Raw genomic sequence first — 18,000 nt, forward strand, 5'->3', positions numbered from 1 at the left:
GTCAGTAAATTTATTTTCTTTGGTATCAATAGTGTGGGCCCATTTGATAGTGCTGAAATGGCAAAGAGAATTCCAGATCTTCTGCATGTGCAACTTTGTTTCTGTCTTTTAGTCATAGAGTGATACAGTGTGGAAACAGGCCTTTGGCCTAACTTGCCCACAACGGCCGACATGTCTCAGTTACACTAGTCCCACCTGCCTGTGTTTGGTTCATATGCCCTCCAAACCTGACCTATGCATGTACTTGTTTAACTGTTTCTTAAATGTTGAGATAGTCCCTGCCTCAATTACCTCCCCTGGCAGCTTGTTCCATACACCCACTACCCTTTGTGTAAAAACAGTTACCCCTCAGATTCCTATTAAATATTTTCCCCTTCACCTTAAACCTCTGTACTCGATTCACCTACTCTGGGCAAGAGTCTCTGTGCATTTACCTGGTCTATTCCTCTCATGATTTTATACACATCAATAAGATCACCCCACAACCTCTTGAGTCCCAGCCTACTCAACCTATCGTTATAGCCAGGCATTAGATTTCCCCGCGGATTTTGAAATTCGTTAAAAAATAAAATATGTCTAAATCTCTATAAATGACCTTCCGCGAGACAGTGGGACTGATGATCGAGGGCGCAGATTGGACGAGAGAGATGTCCAGGGGCGGAACAGGGCGAGGACTGGTGGTGCGGGAGAGTGGGAACTAGGCTGGGAAAGACCGGGGCGTGGCTGCAGGGTCAAGCAAGTAGAGGGAGTGTGTGTGAGCCCTGGTGAGCAGAGGGGGAGTCTCCATGAGTGTGAGTAAAGGTGAGGGGACGTCCCTGTCAGTGTGAGCAAAGGCGAAAGAGCTCCCTGTGAGTGTGAGTAATGGTGCGGGGTTTCCTGTGAGTGAGCAAAGGTGCGGGGTTTCCTGTGAGTGTGAGCAAAGGTAAGGGGGGGGTCCCTGTGAGTGTGAGCAAAGGTAAGAGGGGGGTCCCTGTGAGTGTGAGCAGTGAGGGGGTCCCTGTGAGTGAGTAAAGGTGCGGGGTCCCTGTGAGTGTGAGCAGTGAGGGGGTCCCTGTGAGTGTGAGCAAAGGTAAGGGGGGGGTCCCTGTGAGTGTGAGCAAAGGTAAGGGGGGGGTCCCTGTGAGTGTGAGCAGTGAGGGGGTCCCTGTGAGTGTGAGCAAAGGTAAGGGGGGGAGGGTCCCTGTGAGTAAGAGCAGGGAGGGGTTCCGTGTGAGTGGGGAAGACCCTGCGAGAAATTAAGGATAAACTGGCAAGAAAACGGTGTAATTTCAAGGTACAATTATCAAAAACAAAACCTGCATAAAGGGGGCACTGCCCCCTTTTACTCCCGCTGGGGCGTTGCCCCGTGGAAACCTACCAGAGGGCAATGCCCCCTGGACCCCATCTCTTTTTTTCCCCAGTTTTTTCCTGTCTCATGCCTGCTATATCTCAGACCCTCTAGCCCTGGCAACGTCCTTGTAACTTTCCTCTGTACCCTATCCAGCTTGCCAACATCTTTCCTATAACATGGCACCCAGAACCGAACACAATACTCATCAATGTCTTAAACATCTGCAACATGACCTCCCAACTTCAATAGTCTCACTGAAGAAAGCCAATGTGCCAAGCGCCCTTTAGGCTACCCTATCTACCTGCGACTCCACATTCAAGGAAAACCATGCACTCCTGGAGCCCTCTACTCTACAACACTCCTCAGAGCCCGACCATTCACTGTGTAGGTCCTGCTTAATAATGTTGTTTTTTCAGATACTCATTCCCTAACACTTCTGTGTAGTGTGCATCCTATTTCTCATTCTCTTATTGCATGTGATACAGGTGTTGCTGCATATTTTGAACACCACTTGCATATAAAGAGTTTAGAATGGAATTTAATATTGTGCAAACATTTGCAGTTTTGCTTTTGTGTTGGAGAATCAGCTGGTTGAGCCAGAAACATGGTATTTGCAGCACTGTCCTGGAGCTGATGTGGTTCATCTCTTAAGACTGCAATCATTTTCCTTAATGTGAGTGGAGAGTTTTGTCTTTGGATTCCATCAACCAGTTTTTATTAAGGTTCCATGATGCCACAATAAAACCACAAGCAGTTTTGGTTTTCAAGAGAAAAATGCCAAATTTTCAAATTATTTTGAGGCATTTTGGCTATTCTAGATTGAATCCTGGAGAGGCTTGGATTTTGAGGGTTAGTCCAGCTCTTGCCCTTTTCTAATTGACGTTGAGAAGGCGGTGTACAGTCCCACCTTAAACTGTTGCAATCATCCTTATGAAGGTTCATAGAGCATAGATCAGTACTGGGAGGAACAGGTTTTTCAGGCCATAATGTCTGTGCCAACCATGATGCCATTTTACACTAACCCCACCTGCCTACATGTGGTCCATATCACTTAATTCCCTGCATATTCGTCTAAATGCCTCAAAACATTTCTATCACCTGGTAGTGCATTTCAGGTACTACCACCACTACCTGAAAAAAAAACGTCCCAGCTAAACTTTCCTCCTCGCATGCTTAAATCTATGTCCTCTAGTATTTGGCATAATCATCATGGGGGAAAAAGACTACCCTATCTATGCTTCTCATAATTTTATGTACTTCTCCTATGTCGTCCTCAGCCTCTGATTCTTCAGAGAAAACAACCAAATTCGCCCAATTTTCCCTTGTAGCTGATCATTTAATCCAGGCAGCATCCTGGTACATTTTTTCTGCACACTCACCAAAGCCTCCACACCCTTCCTGTAATGGTAAAACCAGAACTGCAAACAATACTTAAAATGTGACCTCACCAAAGTTTTATAAGAGTTTTATAAGTGCAACATTATTTCCTGATTCTTTCGGTGAAGGCAAATCTACCATACGCCTTCTTTACCACATTGTCTACATGCATTGCTACTTTCAGGGAGCCATGGATTTGGACCCCAAGAACCCTTTGTGCATCACAGCTGTTAAGGGTCCTATCATGAACTGCATACTTTCTCCTTGTATTTAATCTCCCAAAGTGAAGTACCTCACAGTTTCCCTGTCTAAACTTTATCTGACATTTTTATGTCCACACCTGTAACAGGTCTCTATCCTGCTGTATCCTTTGACAGACTTCTTCACTGTCTGCAACTCGACCAATTTTGGTGTCATCTACAAACTAATTACTAACTTACTAACTAATCTACATTTGTGTCCAAGTAATTTATGTGTGTATATACATCACATGCCAGTGGGCATCAATTGCATTGCAGAGCAGGTCATTAATGAAGCAGTGAAAGATGGTTGGGACAAGGTTGCGGTTCCAGGATGATTTTGCCTCTGAAGAACTTCCACCTTACAAACTATGACGTCATCTGAGTATTTTCCCTTTGATGCCCATTGACTACAGTTTTAGTGGTGATGCATGCTTGATCAAAGACTGCCCTGATGTCAAAGATGCTCATTCCGGGAAATCGGCATTTCAGTCCTTGTTTAGACTCCTTTGTGAGATAGATTGACAAACTGGATATCTTAAGGTTGTATTCGCAGATTGTAACATCCGAACTAGCCACTGGGGTCGACCGAGCCGTCTCTGAAATCGGGGGCGGGTGCGGTGAGAACAAGGAGGGACTTTCGGGACCTTGAATTCTTTGCCACTGAAGGTGGTTGTGGAGGTAAAGTTAGTGGATATATTTAAGCAGAGATAGATAGATTCTTCATTTGTACGGGTGTCGGAGGTTATGGTGAGAAGGCAGGAGAATGGGGTTAGGAGGGAGAGATAGCTCAGCCATGATTGAATGGCAGAGTAGACTTGATGGACTGAATGGTTGAATTCTACTCTTATCACTAATGATCGTATGATTACTTTTGTAACTTTGTCAGTGCCAGATAAGTGGGCGGTTCTTTGTGTACTTAGTGTATTGTATACAAAGACAAATAATTTCATTGTACCTAGGTAGATGTGGCAGTAAAGTATAATGAATCAATCAAGGAGGTTTAATCTGTGGATAAAGGTCTCTTTCCTCTCTCCAAATCGCTTGGACTTTAATAGTTGCAATTAAATGAATTTCTTTCAAGTTGTAACACTTCATTATGATGCAGCAGTAATTCTAATCCTCTACCAGGATTAGCAACTGAGTGAAATGCATCTTGTTGGGTAAATTGATACGGTGGCTGACTGAGATCGGTTTAAAATTGGGTCACCAATGAATTACTGTGCATTACATTGTATGTTGGTTTCTAAAATGTGCCATTATATAGCTTTGTAGCAAAATGGTTATGTTTTAACCATTAAAACATATAAGATTATTCAGGGTTTGGACATGCTAGAGGCAGGAAACATGTTCCCGATGTTGGGGGAGTCCACAACCAGGGGCCACAGTTTAAGAATAAGGGGTAAGCCATTTAGAACTTCTTCTTAAACCCTTTGCTCCACTCGGGAACATAGGCCATTGACAAATGTCCTCCACCTCACTCGGTTGTTGGCAGTTCTTTCGAGATCTCCCCAGTTGAGCCCACTCTCTGACATTTCTGTCTGGACACCTCTTCTCCAGCTGTTCCTGGGACAACCTCGTTTCCTTTTCCCCTGGGGGTTCCATTTCAGGGCCTGCCGGGTGATGTTTGTGGCAGGTTTCCTGAGGGTCTGTCCAAACCAACTCCATTTTCTTATTTGAATTTGTAAGTCAATGGGCTCAGAAAGGGTGCACAGTTTAAGAATAAGGGCTTCCATTTAGAACGGAGATGAGGAAAAACCTTTTCACGCAGAAAGTTGTGAGTCTATGGAATTCTCTGCCTCAGAAGGCGGTGGAGGCTGGTTCTCTGGATGCTTTTAAGAGAGAGTTAGAGCTCTTAAAGATAGGTCATCCTATAACGAAAGATTTGTGGGACGAAAGTTTACAACATATACATCAATGTTCGTTAAATGCCAGACATGCTTTAATACAATTTCAAGTTTTACATAGACTACACTACTCTAAAATAAAACTGAATCAAATCTTCCCACAAATCTCTCCTATTTGTGATAAATGTCTATATCTAGATGCTAATTTAACACATACATTTGCAAATTGTATAAAACATTTCTGGACTGATATTTTTGAAATAATCTCAGAAGTTATTAATACAAAACTGGATCCACTCAAAATTAATAATACTTGGAATATCAGAGCAAAGTTTAACACTTACAACAAGTCAAAGAAATTTCCTCGACTACAGTATAATAACCGGGAAAAAATTAATATTAAAATTTTGGAAAGGCCCTACGACCCCCAAAGTTAAAAATGTGGATTGTGGAAATGTCGGAGACTCTATATCTAGAAAGAATTAGACTTGTCTTAATGGACAAACAAGAACTTTTTGATCATTTGGGCATCCATTCATTAATTATCTGACGGGATAGATTGGCCCGGCACGAAAACCCAACTGAAACTTGAACTCAGGATTAGATGAAAAGTCATATTTTATAACCTACGAACCTATCTCCAATGACGTATTATAAGTTACACAGAAAAGTTAATTTTCGTATTATAAGTAATCCATTCCACCTTTTTTGCTCTTTTTTTGATATTTGTAACTTTTCTACCTCTTTCTCTCTTTTTCTATATTAAAAAAACCCATTAGAAGTAGAAGTAAATTAAAAAAAAAAAAAAAAGAAAGTCGGGGGATATGGGGAGAAGGGAGTTTATTCATTGTGGATGATCAGCCATGATATCACGGTGCTGGCTCGAAGGGCCAAATGGTCTACTCCCGTACCTATTGTCTATTGAAAATATCTTTAATTTGTTTTGATCATTTAGTAACTTAAAATCATTTTAGTTTTAAGTTGCATATTCTAAATTGAAAATCAAAAACTACGGGTATTAGAAATCTGAAATAGTAAAAATGCCAGGAATGAGCGTCGAGGATCAGAGGGCACAGCCTCAGAATGGAGGTGAAGAGGAATTTCTTTAGCCAAGGGGTGGTAATTGCCAGAGGTGGCTGTGGAGGCCAAGGCATTGGAGTATTTTTAAGATGGAGATTGATAGGTTATTGATTAGGAAGGGTGTCAGGTTATGGGGAGAGGGCCAGAGTATGCAGTTGTGAGGGGAAAATGGATCAACCACAATTGAATGGCAGAGTAGACTCGATGGACTATAACCATATAACCATATAACAATTACAGCACGGAAACAGGCCATCTCGGCCCTACAAGTCCGTGCCGAACAACTTTTTTTCCCCTTAGTCCCACCTGCCTGCACTCATACCATAACCCTCCATTCCCTTAGAAACATAGAAACAAGGTGCAGGAGTAGGCCATTCGGCCCTTCGAGCCTGTACCACCATTCAATATGATCATGGCTGATCATCCAACTCAGTATCCCGTGGCACCTGCCTTCTCTCCATACCCCCTGATCCCCTTAGCCACAAGGGCCACATCTAACTCCCTCCCTCTTAAATATAGCCAATGAACTGGCCTCAACTACCCTCTGTGGCAGAGAGTTCCAGAGATTCACCACTCTCTGCGTGAAAAAAGTTCTTCTCATCTCGGTTTTAAAGGATTTCCCCTTTATCCTTAAGCTGTGACCCCTTGTCCTGGACTTCCCTAACATTGGGAACAATCTTCCTGCATCTAGCCTGTCCAACCCCTTAAGAATTTTGTAATTTTCTATAAGATCCCCTCTCAATCTTCTAAATTCTAGAGAGTATAAACCAAGTCTATCCAGTCTTTCTTCATAAGACAGTCCTGACATCCCAGGAATCAGTCTGGTGAACCGTCTCTGCACTCCCTCTATGGCAATAATGTCCTTCCTCAGATTTGGAGACCAAAACTGTACGCAATACTCCAGGTGTGGTCTCACCAAGACCCTGTACAACTGCAGTAGAACCTCTCTGCTCCTATACTCAAATCCTTTTGCAATGAAAGCTAACATACCATTTGCTTTCTTTACTGCCTGCTGCACCTGCATGCCTACCTTCAATGACTGGTGTACCATGACACCCAGGTCTCGCTGCATCTCCCCCTTTCCCAATCGGCCACCATTTAGATAATAGTCTGCTTTCCTATTTTTGCCACCAAAATGGATAACCTCACATTTATCCACATTATACTGCATCTGCCAAACATTTGCCCACTCACCCAGCCTATCCAAGTCACCCTGCAGTCTCCTAGCATCCTCCTCACAGCTAACACTGCCCCCCAGCTTAGTGTCATCCGCAAACTTGGAGATATTGCCTTCAATTCCCTCATCCAGATCATTAATATATATTGTAAATAGCTGGGGTCCCAGTACTGAGCCTTGGGGTACCCCACTAGTCACTGCCTGCCATTGTGAAAAGGACCCGTTTACTCCTACTCTTTGCTTCCTGTTTGCCAGCCAGTTCTCTATCCACATCAATACTGAACCCCCAATGCCTTGTGCTTTAAGTTTGTATACTAATTTCTTATGTGGGACCTTCTCTTCTCATCCATATGCCTATCCAATTTATTTTTAAATGATACCAACGAACCTGCCTCCACCACTTCCACTGGAAGCTCATTCCACACCGCTACCACTCTCTGAGTAAAGAAGTTCCCCCTCATATTACCCCTAAACGTCTGTCCCTTAATTCTGAAGTCATGTCCTCTTGTTTGAATCTTCCCTATTCTCAAAGGGAAAAGCTTGGCCACATCAACTCTGTCTATCCCTCTCATCATTTTAAAGACCTCTATCAAGTCCCCCCTTAACCTTCTGCGCTCCAGAGAATAAAGACCTAACTTATTCAACCTGTCTCTGTAACTTAGTTGTTGAAACCCAGGCAACATTCTAGTAAATCTCCTCTGTACTCTCTCTATTTTGTTGACTGAATGGCCTTATTCTGCTCCTATGTCTTATGGTCGTATGAAAACAACCAGTGCCTGTACAACTTTCTCATTCATTCCCACCATTCAAATGACCTACAGTGCCATACATTTTTGACATTTTGCTTGCAGTCTTTGTTCACGCCCATATTCATTGAAAATGAAGGTAGACATAAAATGCTGGAGTAACTCAGCGGGATAGGCAGCATCTCTGGAGAGAAGGAATGGGTGATGTTTACGGTAGAGGCCCTTCTTCCAACTGCTCTAAAATTAAACGTAGGAAATGATATCCAACTTTAAAAGCCAAGGTTCATCCTAGGCTGTTTGTTAATCATTTATTATATTATTGTTTATTATATTGTTTATAGTGTACTATGTTTACGTATCCTGTTGTGCTACAGCAAGTAAGAATTTCATTGGTGTATCTGAGACATACGACCATAAAACACTCTTGACTCTTATGCTAATTCAAATACAGTGGTACAGCTGCTGCCTCAAAGCGCCATATATCCTGGTTCAATCCTGGTGCTGTCTCTGTGGACTTTACACATTCCCACCAGGGTTTTCTCCGGGTGCTGCGGTTTATGTCATAAGAGCGGAATTAGGCCATTTGGCCCATCGAATCAACTCGGCCATTCTATCGTGGCTGATTTATCTTTCCCTCTGAACCCCATTCTCCTGCCTTCTCCCTGTGACACCTTTACTGATCCTCCCACATTCCAAAGACGTGCAGGTTTGTAGGTTAATTGGCCTCTGTTAATTGCCCCTAGCGTGTAGGATGCGAAATTGGAATAACACAAAACTAGTGTGAATGGGTGACTGTTGGTCGGCATGGAATTAGTGGAATTTCACCACTGGTTGAACCATTACCCCTATCAGGTTTGTAGTTAATTTCACTCTTGTTCCCTGTTTTTGATATTTTAAAATTAAAATAGTTTAATATCGGTTTCTGCAGCAGTAGTTTTTGAGTACACCTTTTTTTATGCAAGGAGTTTTTTCTCGTTATTGCTTCTTTGTTGCTGCCAGATTTGTGTATTTTCAATGTAATCATTTCGCCCATTGTCATCATACAGTTTTTAAAAGGTCACATTTAAACGATTACGTTTATATGAAGATAAAAAGGTGTTGTACTGTATTTAAGGATTAAAAAAAAAACACCTACCAATTTTTTTTGTCCACCTGTTCTTGCTCTGTTAACTATTAAGTGATTGACTGAGTTTTATCTATTGTTATCTATGTTTCCTATCATTCATATATTTGGTAGTATACACTTTGTGCAGAGCCTTCAATTTTGCTGATTTTTAAAAATGTATCTGGTTGCATTTGGAAACTTGTTGGGCATGAAGTACTGTTATCTTTCTAAAACAAATTCCCTCACTTACTATATTAAGTCAATGGGAGGTTGGTGGGGAGGTCCAGGGAAGCATCTGTTTATCTCTAATGTTTTATTTAGCTGTCTTTCCAAAGCTGTATCTGGTAAATGTGCAGAGAGCTAATTTTTATTATTCCTATTTCTCATGTAATGCTGTTGGTGAAAAAGTTCAATAAATCGCTTCATTCTGATCTATTTTTAATTACCTGCAATTGTAATATTCTAGTTTTGTACCAACATGCTCTGGTTGATCTTGAATATATCCTTTAATTTCTCTGGAGGGAGTTGGGGGAGCAGACCCAACGGGTCTGCCATTGGTCTACTATCCTTTAATTTCTCTGGAGGGAGATTTTTCCAAATGTATGCCACATCTTCAAAACCTCCATTCCCAGTTTTGTAAATGTTAATCTTTTTCATTATATCATTATCTCTGATTGAAGTGGAAGAGTGCAAGATAAACAGCTTTTCCCTTTTTTAAAACTTGATGTACTTTGGTGGGGGGCGGAGGGGGACACGGTGCTGTTGTAACTCAGCGGGTCACAGCATTCTTGGAGAACGTGGATAGGTGACGTTTTGGGTCAGGACCTCTTCAGAATGGTTGTTGGGGGGCTGGGGGAAGGGAAGAGAGAGCTAGAAGAGAGGATGGCAGGATAACGCGTGGCAAGTAATAGGTAGAGTTTCTTTGATAGGCGAATTGTTGGACAAAGACCAGAGATGGAAAAAACAGTATGAGAAAAGGATTGAAAAGTTGCGATTATTTAGCCGAAGGAAGGAATGTAGGGAAAGAGGAGAAATCGATGCGAGTTTCGGTAGGGAGGGGGGGAGAACTAAGACACTTGGAAGAAACCCACTTTCAAGTTCAAGTGAGTTTATTGTCATGTGTCCCTGTATAGGACAATGAAATTCTTGCTTTGCTTCAGCACACAGAACGTAGTAGGCATTTACTACAAAACGGATCAGTGTGTCCATATACCATAATATAAATATATACACACATGAATAAATAAACTGATAAAGTGCAAATAACAGAAAATGGGTTATTAATAATCAGAGTTTTGTCCGAGCCAGGTTTGATAGCCTGATGGCTATGGGGAAGCAGCTATTCCTGAACCTGGTTGTCACAGTCTTCAGGCTCCTGTACCTTCTACCTGAAGGTAGCAGGGATATGAGTGTGTGGCCAGGGTGGTGTGGGTCTTTGATGATGCTGTCAGCCTTTTTGAGGCAGCAACTGCGATAAATCCCCTCGATGGAAGGAAGGTCAGAGCCGATGATGGACTGGGCAGTGTTTACTACTTTTTGTAGTCTTTTCCTCTCCAGGGCGCTCAAATTGCCGAACCAAGCCATGATGCAACTGGTCAGCATGCTCTCTACTGTGCACCTGTGGAAGTTAGAGAGAGCCTTCCTTGACAAACCGACTCACCGTAATCTTCTCAGGAAGTAGAGGCGCTGATGAGCTTTCTTGATAATTGCATTAGTGTTCTCGGACCAGGAGAGATCTTCAGAGATGTGCATGCCCAAGAATTTGAAGCTCTTGACCCTTTCAACCATCGACCCGTTGATATAGATGGGGCTGTGGGTCCCCCTCCTACTCCTTCCAAAGTCCACAATCGGTTCCTTGGTTTTGCTGGTTTTGCTGGTGTTGAGGGCCAGGTTATTGTGCTGGCACCATATGGACAGTTGCTCGATCTCTCTTCTGCACTCTGACTCATCCCCATCAGTGATACGTCCCACAACAGTGGTGTCGTCAGCGAACTTGATGATGGAGTTCGCACTGTGACTGGCTACGCAGTCATGAGTATAGAGTAAGTACAGCAGGGGGCTGAGCACGCAGTCTTGAGGTGCTCCCGTGCTGATTGTTATCGAGGCTGACACATTTCCACCAATACGAACAGACTGTGGTCTGTGAATGAGGAAGTCGAGGATCCAATTGCAGAGGGATGCGCAGAGACCCTGTTCTGTGAGTTTGGTAACCAGCTTGTAGGGGATGATTGTGTTAAATGCCGAGCTGTAATCAATGAATAACAGCCTGACATATGAGTTTTTGTTGTCCAAGTGGTCCAGAGTGGAGTGGAGGGCCATCGAGATTGCATCCACCGTTGATCTGTTGTAGCGGTAAGCGACTGCAGTGGGTCCAGGTTTTTGTCGAGGTAGGAGTTGATTTGCTCCATGATCAACCTCTCAAAGCACTTCATCACCACCGGCGTTAGTGCCACTGGTCGATAGTCATTGAGGCACGTCACCTTACTCTTCTTGGGCACTGGTATAATTGATGCCCTCTTAAAGCAGGTGGGGACCACAGATCTCAGAAGTGAGAGGTTGAAAATGTCCGTAAAAACTCCAGCCAGTTGGTCCGCACAGGTTTTTAGAACACGACCGGGTATACCATCAGGTCCAAGGTACACAAAAATGCTGGAGGGTGCAGCAGCATCTATGGAGCGAATGGATGCAGTATTCTACATGATCAGGTGAATGAAGTGGAAACAGTGTTTGCAATTTTATAGTTCAATGTGTTCATAAACATAGAAAGGAATAAGAAATATGTGCAGTTACTGTGCCTACCTGGTCACTGGTGAACACCACATGACAACCGTTACACAAGTGTATTTATGTATTCTGATGCCATTTTCGGAAACTTGCCATCAATATGCTATTTTTTGTTGATCATGTCATGAACCCAATAATGTCAGTCATGAACCCAATAATGTGTTTGTCAACTTTTTGAAGGAATTTGAAATTTGACCATCTTTGTCAAATTATTGTGTGCAGTGTTTTAAAAAGACACATATGTAAACTTTATGATAAAGTCCTTAATCCCAACTTTATGATAAAGTCCTTAATCCCATTTATTTCCCTTGACTGCCTTCCAAATTTAATTTCAGTTTCCACCCGTTTGAAATGGTCCATACACAATTTACAGCTATGTACTGGACAGCCTAGATGCAGGAAGATTGTTCCCGATGTTGGGGAAGTCCAGAACAAGGGGTCACAGTTTAAGGATAAGGGGGAAATCTTTTAGGACCAGATGAGAAAAACATTTTTCACACAGAGAGTGGTGAATCTCTTGAATTCTTTGCCACAGAAGGTAGTTGAGGCCAGTTCTTTGCCTATATTTAAGAGGTAGTTAGATGTGGTCCTTGTGGATCAGGATTCAATAATATTGAATGGCGATGCATGCATGCATGAAGGCCCAAATCGCCTACTCCTGCACCTATTTTCTATATTTAATTCTAATTGTCACTTAATAAATGAAAGGTTCCAAAAATTGCACCAGAAACTGGACCTACGCCCAGGTGATGCGAAAGTGTTGTAATGGTGTTAGCAGTGCTGTTCTCACCATTCGTTCATTGAACAGCCCCACAACCCCAAGATAAGGACAGTTGCCAAAATGTTGACTTTATAGGAAGGATAGGCTAAACAATCACACTTTTAACTAACAGTGAATTTTTATCATCTTTCCAAGTGCTATTTTTATATCTGATACAATATTTTTTAATTACAATAGGATCAGTTTAATGTCGATTTCTTCGCAACAAAGGTGCTTTCTTAATGATAAACTAGTCATTTGTAATTACCCATAATGCACTGCAGTGCCATCAGCTGTTGAAGGAAAAGAATTGCAATATATTTGTGCGACCTTTTGTATTTCAATAAACTTGCATCTTAAAATCTATGTATGCATGTCTCTGTGCTCAGTTGTAATGACTATTGTATTACTGATTTCCTTGGTAATGAGATAATCATTTTTTAATCCCAATGTTCTGTCAAACCATGAGGAATGTTTTGAAAGTTCAAAAGGAGTCAGGAATAACTCGGTGGGTCAGGCGGCATCTTTGGAGAACAAGGATATATGATGTTTCGGGTTGGGTCCCTTCTTCAAACTACCGTCACTTGCTGTGGCACCTTGCCCTCTGATTTAAATATGCTCCATCTGCTCTCTGCCTCTATCACCTTTCTCATCTTGGTTCCCCTCAATTCGATGGCAAAAAGGGTTTTATGAAGATATTGTAATTACAAGACACGAGGAACTGCGGATGTTGGGAATCTCGATCAAAAAACACAAAGTGCTTGATTTAACTCTGCGGGTCAAGCACCATATTTATGTTCTCCAGAGATGCGGCCTGGTCCTCTGAGTTACTCCAGTACTTTTTGAGATGTAATCACTATATTGTTCACAAAGGTGAAAGTTGGGTATGAAGACATTTTAGCAGAAGGATAGTAAACTGAGAGAAAACTATGCTGATTTTGAACCCTGACGGGTTAGTATATTTAGTTTAGTAGTTTTAAGTTATCTGAACAATAGGATAAGTTCAATACCACCTATTTTCCCTGCAGCCCTTCAACTTATTCTGTCACTTACTCATCCAACTTCACCGATTCATGTGCCGTGATGGGGTAATTTATTTTAGCCAGGTAACCTCCCGTTGGTGTGCCAACATCCCTGTTTCTTTGCCCTATGTATCAATAATGTCTGTGGATTCAAATTGGACATTTTAACGAATGTTGCAGCTTTGGGTCACTTCTACTACGCTCCGGTTTTCCCAACCCTGCAGTTTCCTTCCTGGTTCTGAGCCTGTTTGGGGTTATCCTATTTTTAAGCACCATTCCTTACTATAGTCACAAAATATTTCAGCTGCTTAATTTCAACTGCTTACAGTTCCTTATTTAGATGCTTTGATGAAACATTAACGGAAAATTTATTTTCTTTTAAACAGGTTGCTTTATTTGGTATCGAAATTTTATCAACCCTCATTTCACGCCTTCAGGATCATTTTAAAACCCATATTGGAACAGGTATGTCACTTTTTCTTGCTGATCAGTTTTGACCTAGAAAAAGAAGCAGTCGAGCATGGTCTATAATTTCTGTGTTTGTTTAATTTTGTAACAACTTCGCAATGATCCTTTCCTTTGAGATGAACTTAAAAGATCTGTGGCATTATCCTTCCTTGGTCAAATACTGCCTACCCTGTTTCTGCAAAATCTTCCAAAATCAAGATAGGACTGTTTTATTGTCATGTGTCTCTTCACTGATTCTTTGGAATCTTTAGCTTAGAATTGTTCACAGGAACGATACAAAATTCTGGATGGTTTTGAGAACAAGGCCATACATCAGGGACACTGATGCCACACAGAAGTGGTGGAAGGAGAGAAGAACTAGAGTGGAAGCAAGTATTTATTGTTCCTGGGAACTGCCTGCATCATTCTCAATACATTTGGGACTTTTTTTTAGTTCAGTTTGGAGAAACAGCGCAGAAACAGGCCCTTCGGCCTACCGATTCTGCGCCGACCAGTGATCCCCGCACACTAACACTATCTTACACACAGTAGGAACAATTTTACCAAGTCAATTCGTCTACAAACATGTACGTTTTTGTGTGTGGGAGGAAACTGGAGATCTCGGAAAAAATCCATGCAGGTGACAGAGAGAACATACAAATTGCGTACAGACAGCAGCCATTGTCAGGATCGAACCCTGGTCTCTGGCTCTAAGTCAGCAACTTTAACGCTGCGTCAACGTGTCACCCTGTTCTATGTGCAAATTGGCTGCCCACTTTTGCTCATAATACAGTAAGACGAGTTGAAACATCCTACAGCTGTCTTTCATCGAAATAGCGATTTACCACAATGTTTTCTTTACAGTGTATAGTAAATTTGTATGTGCTTCAGCCAACAGTGGATGTATTGTTGATTTTGTTAAATCAAAACGCAATACTGACAGCATTCTGCAGGTCAAGCAACAAAGGGAAAGAGTCACAGTTTCATAGCTGGTTTGATAAAATATTGCTTATACAACCAGTTATATCCAGCATTTTCTCAATTTACTATTTTGATGACTTGGGCAAACCAAAATACTTAATATAATGTGGATACTGTTCTATAACTTTAAGGTAAAAGAAGGCATCTACATTGTCTGCTAATTATTCCGCCTTTTACCAAAAAAATGATTGTTTCTGCAGTGTTACCCAGTTTAATGGACCGATTAGGAGATGCTAAGGATCAAGTGCGAGAACAAGATCAGAGCCTTTTATTGAAGATCATGGAGCTGTCTGCTACCCCACAGGTACATAATTAAAAAAAAAACATTTTCTTGCTGTTGTATTACATTGGCTCTCTGATAGTTGTGAAGGTTTATTTGTGAGGTTAGTTGCAGCCAATGCTAATGGGATGAACCAATATTGTGTATGCTTTCTATTTATTTTTTTCCAAAAAATAGCAAGTCATTTAATTCCATTATAGGTTCAGTGGTTGCTGCAAGTAGACCAAGTGGATGCAAGCACTTTTGTTTTTGATGACTGAAGATATTATAAGCCTTAAAGTATGCCTGTCTATCTCTCTTTTAAAGTGTTAACTTGCTTTCAGATGAGTGCTTCTGTTTTAAAACAAAAGTTCAATTTTTTAGTAAGTTTTCATCTTTAAATAAAACCAGCAAATTTTGGAACATCTCCAGCTGGCAAATTTAAATGTTGAATGTGTATATGTTCATGTTAATACTTGTGCTTTGTTCTACTGATGAAAAATTGTTATCCACTTCCTGCAGTTTGTTTGGGAACGAATGTTGGGAGGATTTAAACACAAAAATTTCCGAACCAGAGAAGGAATTTGCCTTTGCCTTATTAGTACGTTAAACGCGTAAGTATAAATAAAACTGTCAAAGAATATATATAATATTCGCATCATTTTCATTTCAGTGCATTTATGTGTGTTTAAACAATTTTTTTCTGTTTTCTTTCTCCAGCTATGGAGCTCATAGTTTAACTCTGAGCAAAATCGTACCCCATATTTGTAATTTATTAGGAGATCCCAACAGTCAGGTAAGAGATGGAAATGCTTTTTATATGGAAATGATTCACCTCATGTTTTTCTTGACTTTTATTTCTGATTTTCTATTCCCCAATTTGCAACGGTTATCAAAAGTAAACAAATATAGGTAATAAATATTTGGTTTTGGATCGAGAAAAATAAACTGCATGAGGATTTGTAGTAATTGCATTTCAATCAATATTGAGTTTTTTTTTAGATTTAATTTTTATTGCTCTTTCTCCTGTTCTGTGAATTTTGTTTTTTCTTTTCATTTTTTGATCTTCTATCGTTATACACTTATGATTATAATCTACTTATGTACAGCTATTTTTATACACCTCTATAAGATCACACCTCGGTCCCCTATTCTCCAAGGAATAAAGTACCAGCCTGCCTGATCTTACATAACTTAGAGTTCTGGCAACATTCTAATTCATCTTCTTTGCATTCTTTCCAGTTTAATGACGTCTTTCTTATAGCAGGGTGACTAAAATTTTCCACAATTCTCCAGGTTTTGGCCTCGCCAACCATATTATTAAACTATAAAATAACATTCCAATAGTTGCTTTGGAAATTGTCAAGCAGCAAAGAAACTAGTCAGGGACAATAAACTATTTCCATCAGACACCATTGTCTCTTAATAACTCTGGAGACCATCTATGTCTGATGATACAGTGGTCTACAAGAAGTCCAGATACGACCTTGGTAAGGCCATCAAAAAGGCCAAAAGGGACTTCTGCTCCAAGCTGGAGGATGAGACAAATGATCGGCGGCTGTGGCGGGGCTTGAATGCAATCACCTCCTACAAGGCGAAATCAGGAGGTAGCTCGAATGTCAGCGAAACATCACTCCCTGATGAGCTCAATGTGTTTTACGCATGCTTTGATAGGGATAACACTGATGTGCCTTCTTGAGCCCCCATTCGCTGTGATGGTATTTCAGTCAGTCACGGAGGCTGACGTCAGAAAATCCTTCAGAGGGGTGAACCCTCGAAAAGCGCCTGGACCTGATAGTATACCCGGTCGTGTTCTAAAAACCTGTGCGGACCAACTGACTGGAGTTTTTACGGACATTTTCAACCTCTCATTTCTGAGGTCTGGGGTTCCCACCTGCTTTAAAAGGGCATCAATTATACCGGTGCCCAAGAAGAACTAGGTGACATGCCTCAATGACTATCGACCAGTGGCACTAACGTCAGTGGTGATGAATTGCTTTGAGAGGTTGATCATGGCGCAAATCAACTCCTACCTCGATAAAAACCTGGACCCACTGCAGTTCGCCTTCCGCCACGATGCAACCGGTCAGCATGCTCTCTACTGTACTGATCAACAGTGGATGCGATCTCGCTGGCTCTCCACTCTGCTCTGGACCACTTGGACAACAAAAACTCTTATGTCAGGCTGTTATTCACTGATTACAGCTCGGCATTTAATACAATCATCCCTTCCAAGCTGGTTACCAAACTTGCAGAACTGGGTCTCTGCGCATACCTCTGCAATTGGATCCTCGACTTCCTCATTCACAGACCACAGACTGTTCGTATTGGTGGAAATGTGTCAACCTCGATAACAATCAGCGCGGGAGCTCCTCAAGGCTGCGTGCTCAGCCTCCTGCTGTACTCACTCTATACTCATGACTGCGTAGTCGGTCATAGTGCGAACTCCATCATCAAGTTCGCTGACGACACCACTGATGTGGGACGTATAACTGATGGGGATTAGTCAGAGTATTGAAGAGAGATTGACTGACTTACCAAATGATGCCAGCACAATAACCTGGCCCTCAACACCAGCAAAACCAAGGAACTGATTGTGGACTTTGGAAGGGGTAGGATGCGGACCCACAGTCCCGTTTATATCAACGGGTCGATGGTGGAAAGGGTCAAGAGCTTCAAATTCCTGGGAGTGCATATCTCTGAAGATCTCTCCTGGTCCGAGAACACTGATGCAATTATAAAGAAAGCACATCAGCGCCTCTACTTCCTGAGAAGATTACGGAGAGTCGGTTCGTCATGGACGACTCTCTAACTTCTACAGGTGCACAGTAGAGAGCATGCTGACC

General features: G+C 41.7%; 1 protein-coding gene and 1 non-coding gene across 2 annotated transcripts in view; one reads left to right on the plus strand and one right to left on the minus strand.

Annotated features, from left to right (window-relative positions):
• The window catches only part of clasp1a (cytoplasmic linker associated protein 1a), a 181,659-nt gene that overhangs the window by 19,433 nt on the left and 144,226 nt on the right, over window positions 1-18,000 (plus strand). Inside the window, exons 3-6 of the mRNA XM_055638729.1 lie at window positions 13,854-13,932; window positions 15,096-15,199; window positions 15,677-15,768; window positions 15,875-15,950. Coding sequence (XP_055494704.1) covers window positions 13,854-13,932; window positions 15,096-15,199; window positions 15,677-15,768; window positions 15,875-15,950 — 351 coding nt within the window. The remainder of the gene's footprint in view (window positions 1-13,853; window positions 13,933-15,095; window positions 15,200-15,676; window positions 15,769-15,874; window positions 15,951-18,000) is intronic.
• LOC129699187 (U4atac minor spliceosomal RNA) lies at window positions 12,393-12,519 on the minus strand. Its single transcript, XR_008723799.1, has one exon. It is a non-coding gene; the product is annotated as a U4atac minor spliceosomal RNA (small nuclear RNA).

Source organism: Leucoraja erinacea, chromosome 7 (genome assembly GCF_028641065.1).
Source record: "Leucoraja erinacea ecotype New England chromosome 7, Leri_hhj_1, whole genome shotgun sequence".
In the NCBI taxonomy this organism is placed as follows: Eukaryota; Metazoa; Chordata; class Chondrichthyes; order Rajiformes; family Rajidae; genus Leucoraja; species Leucoraja erinaceus.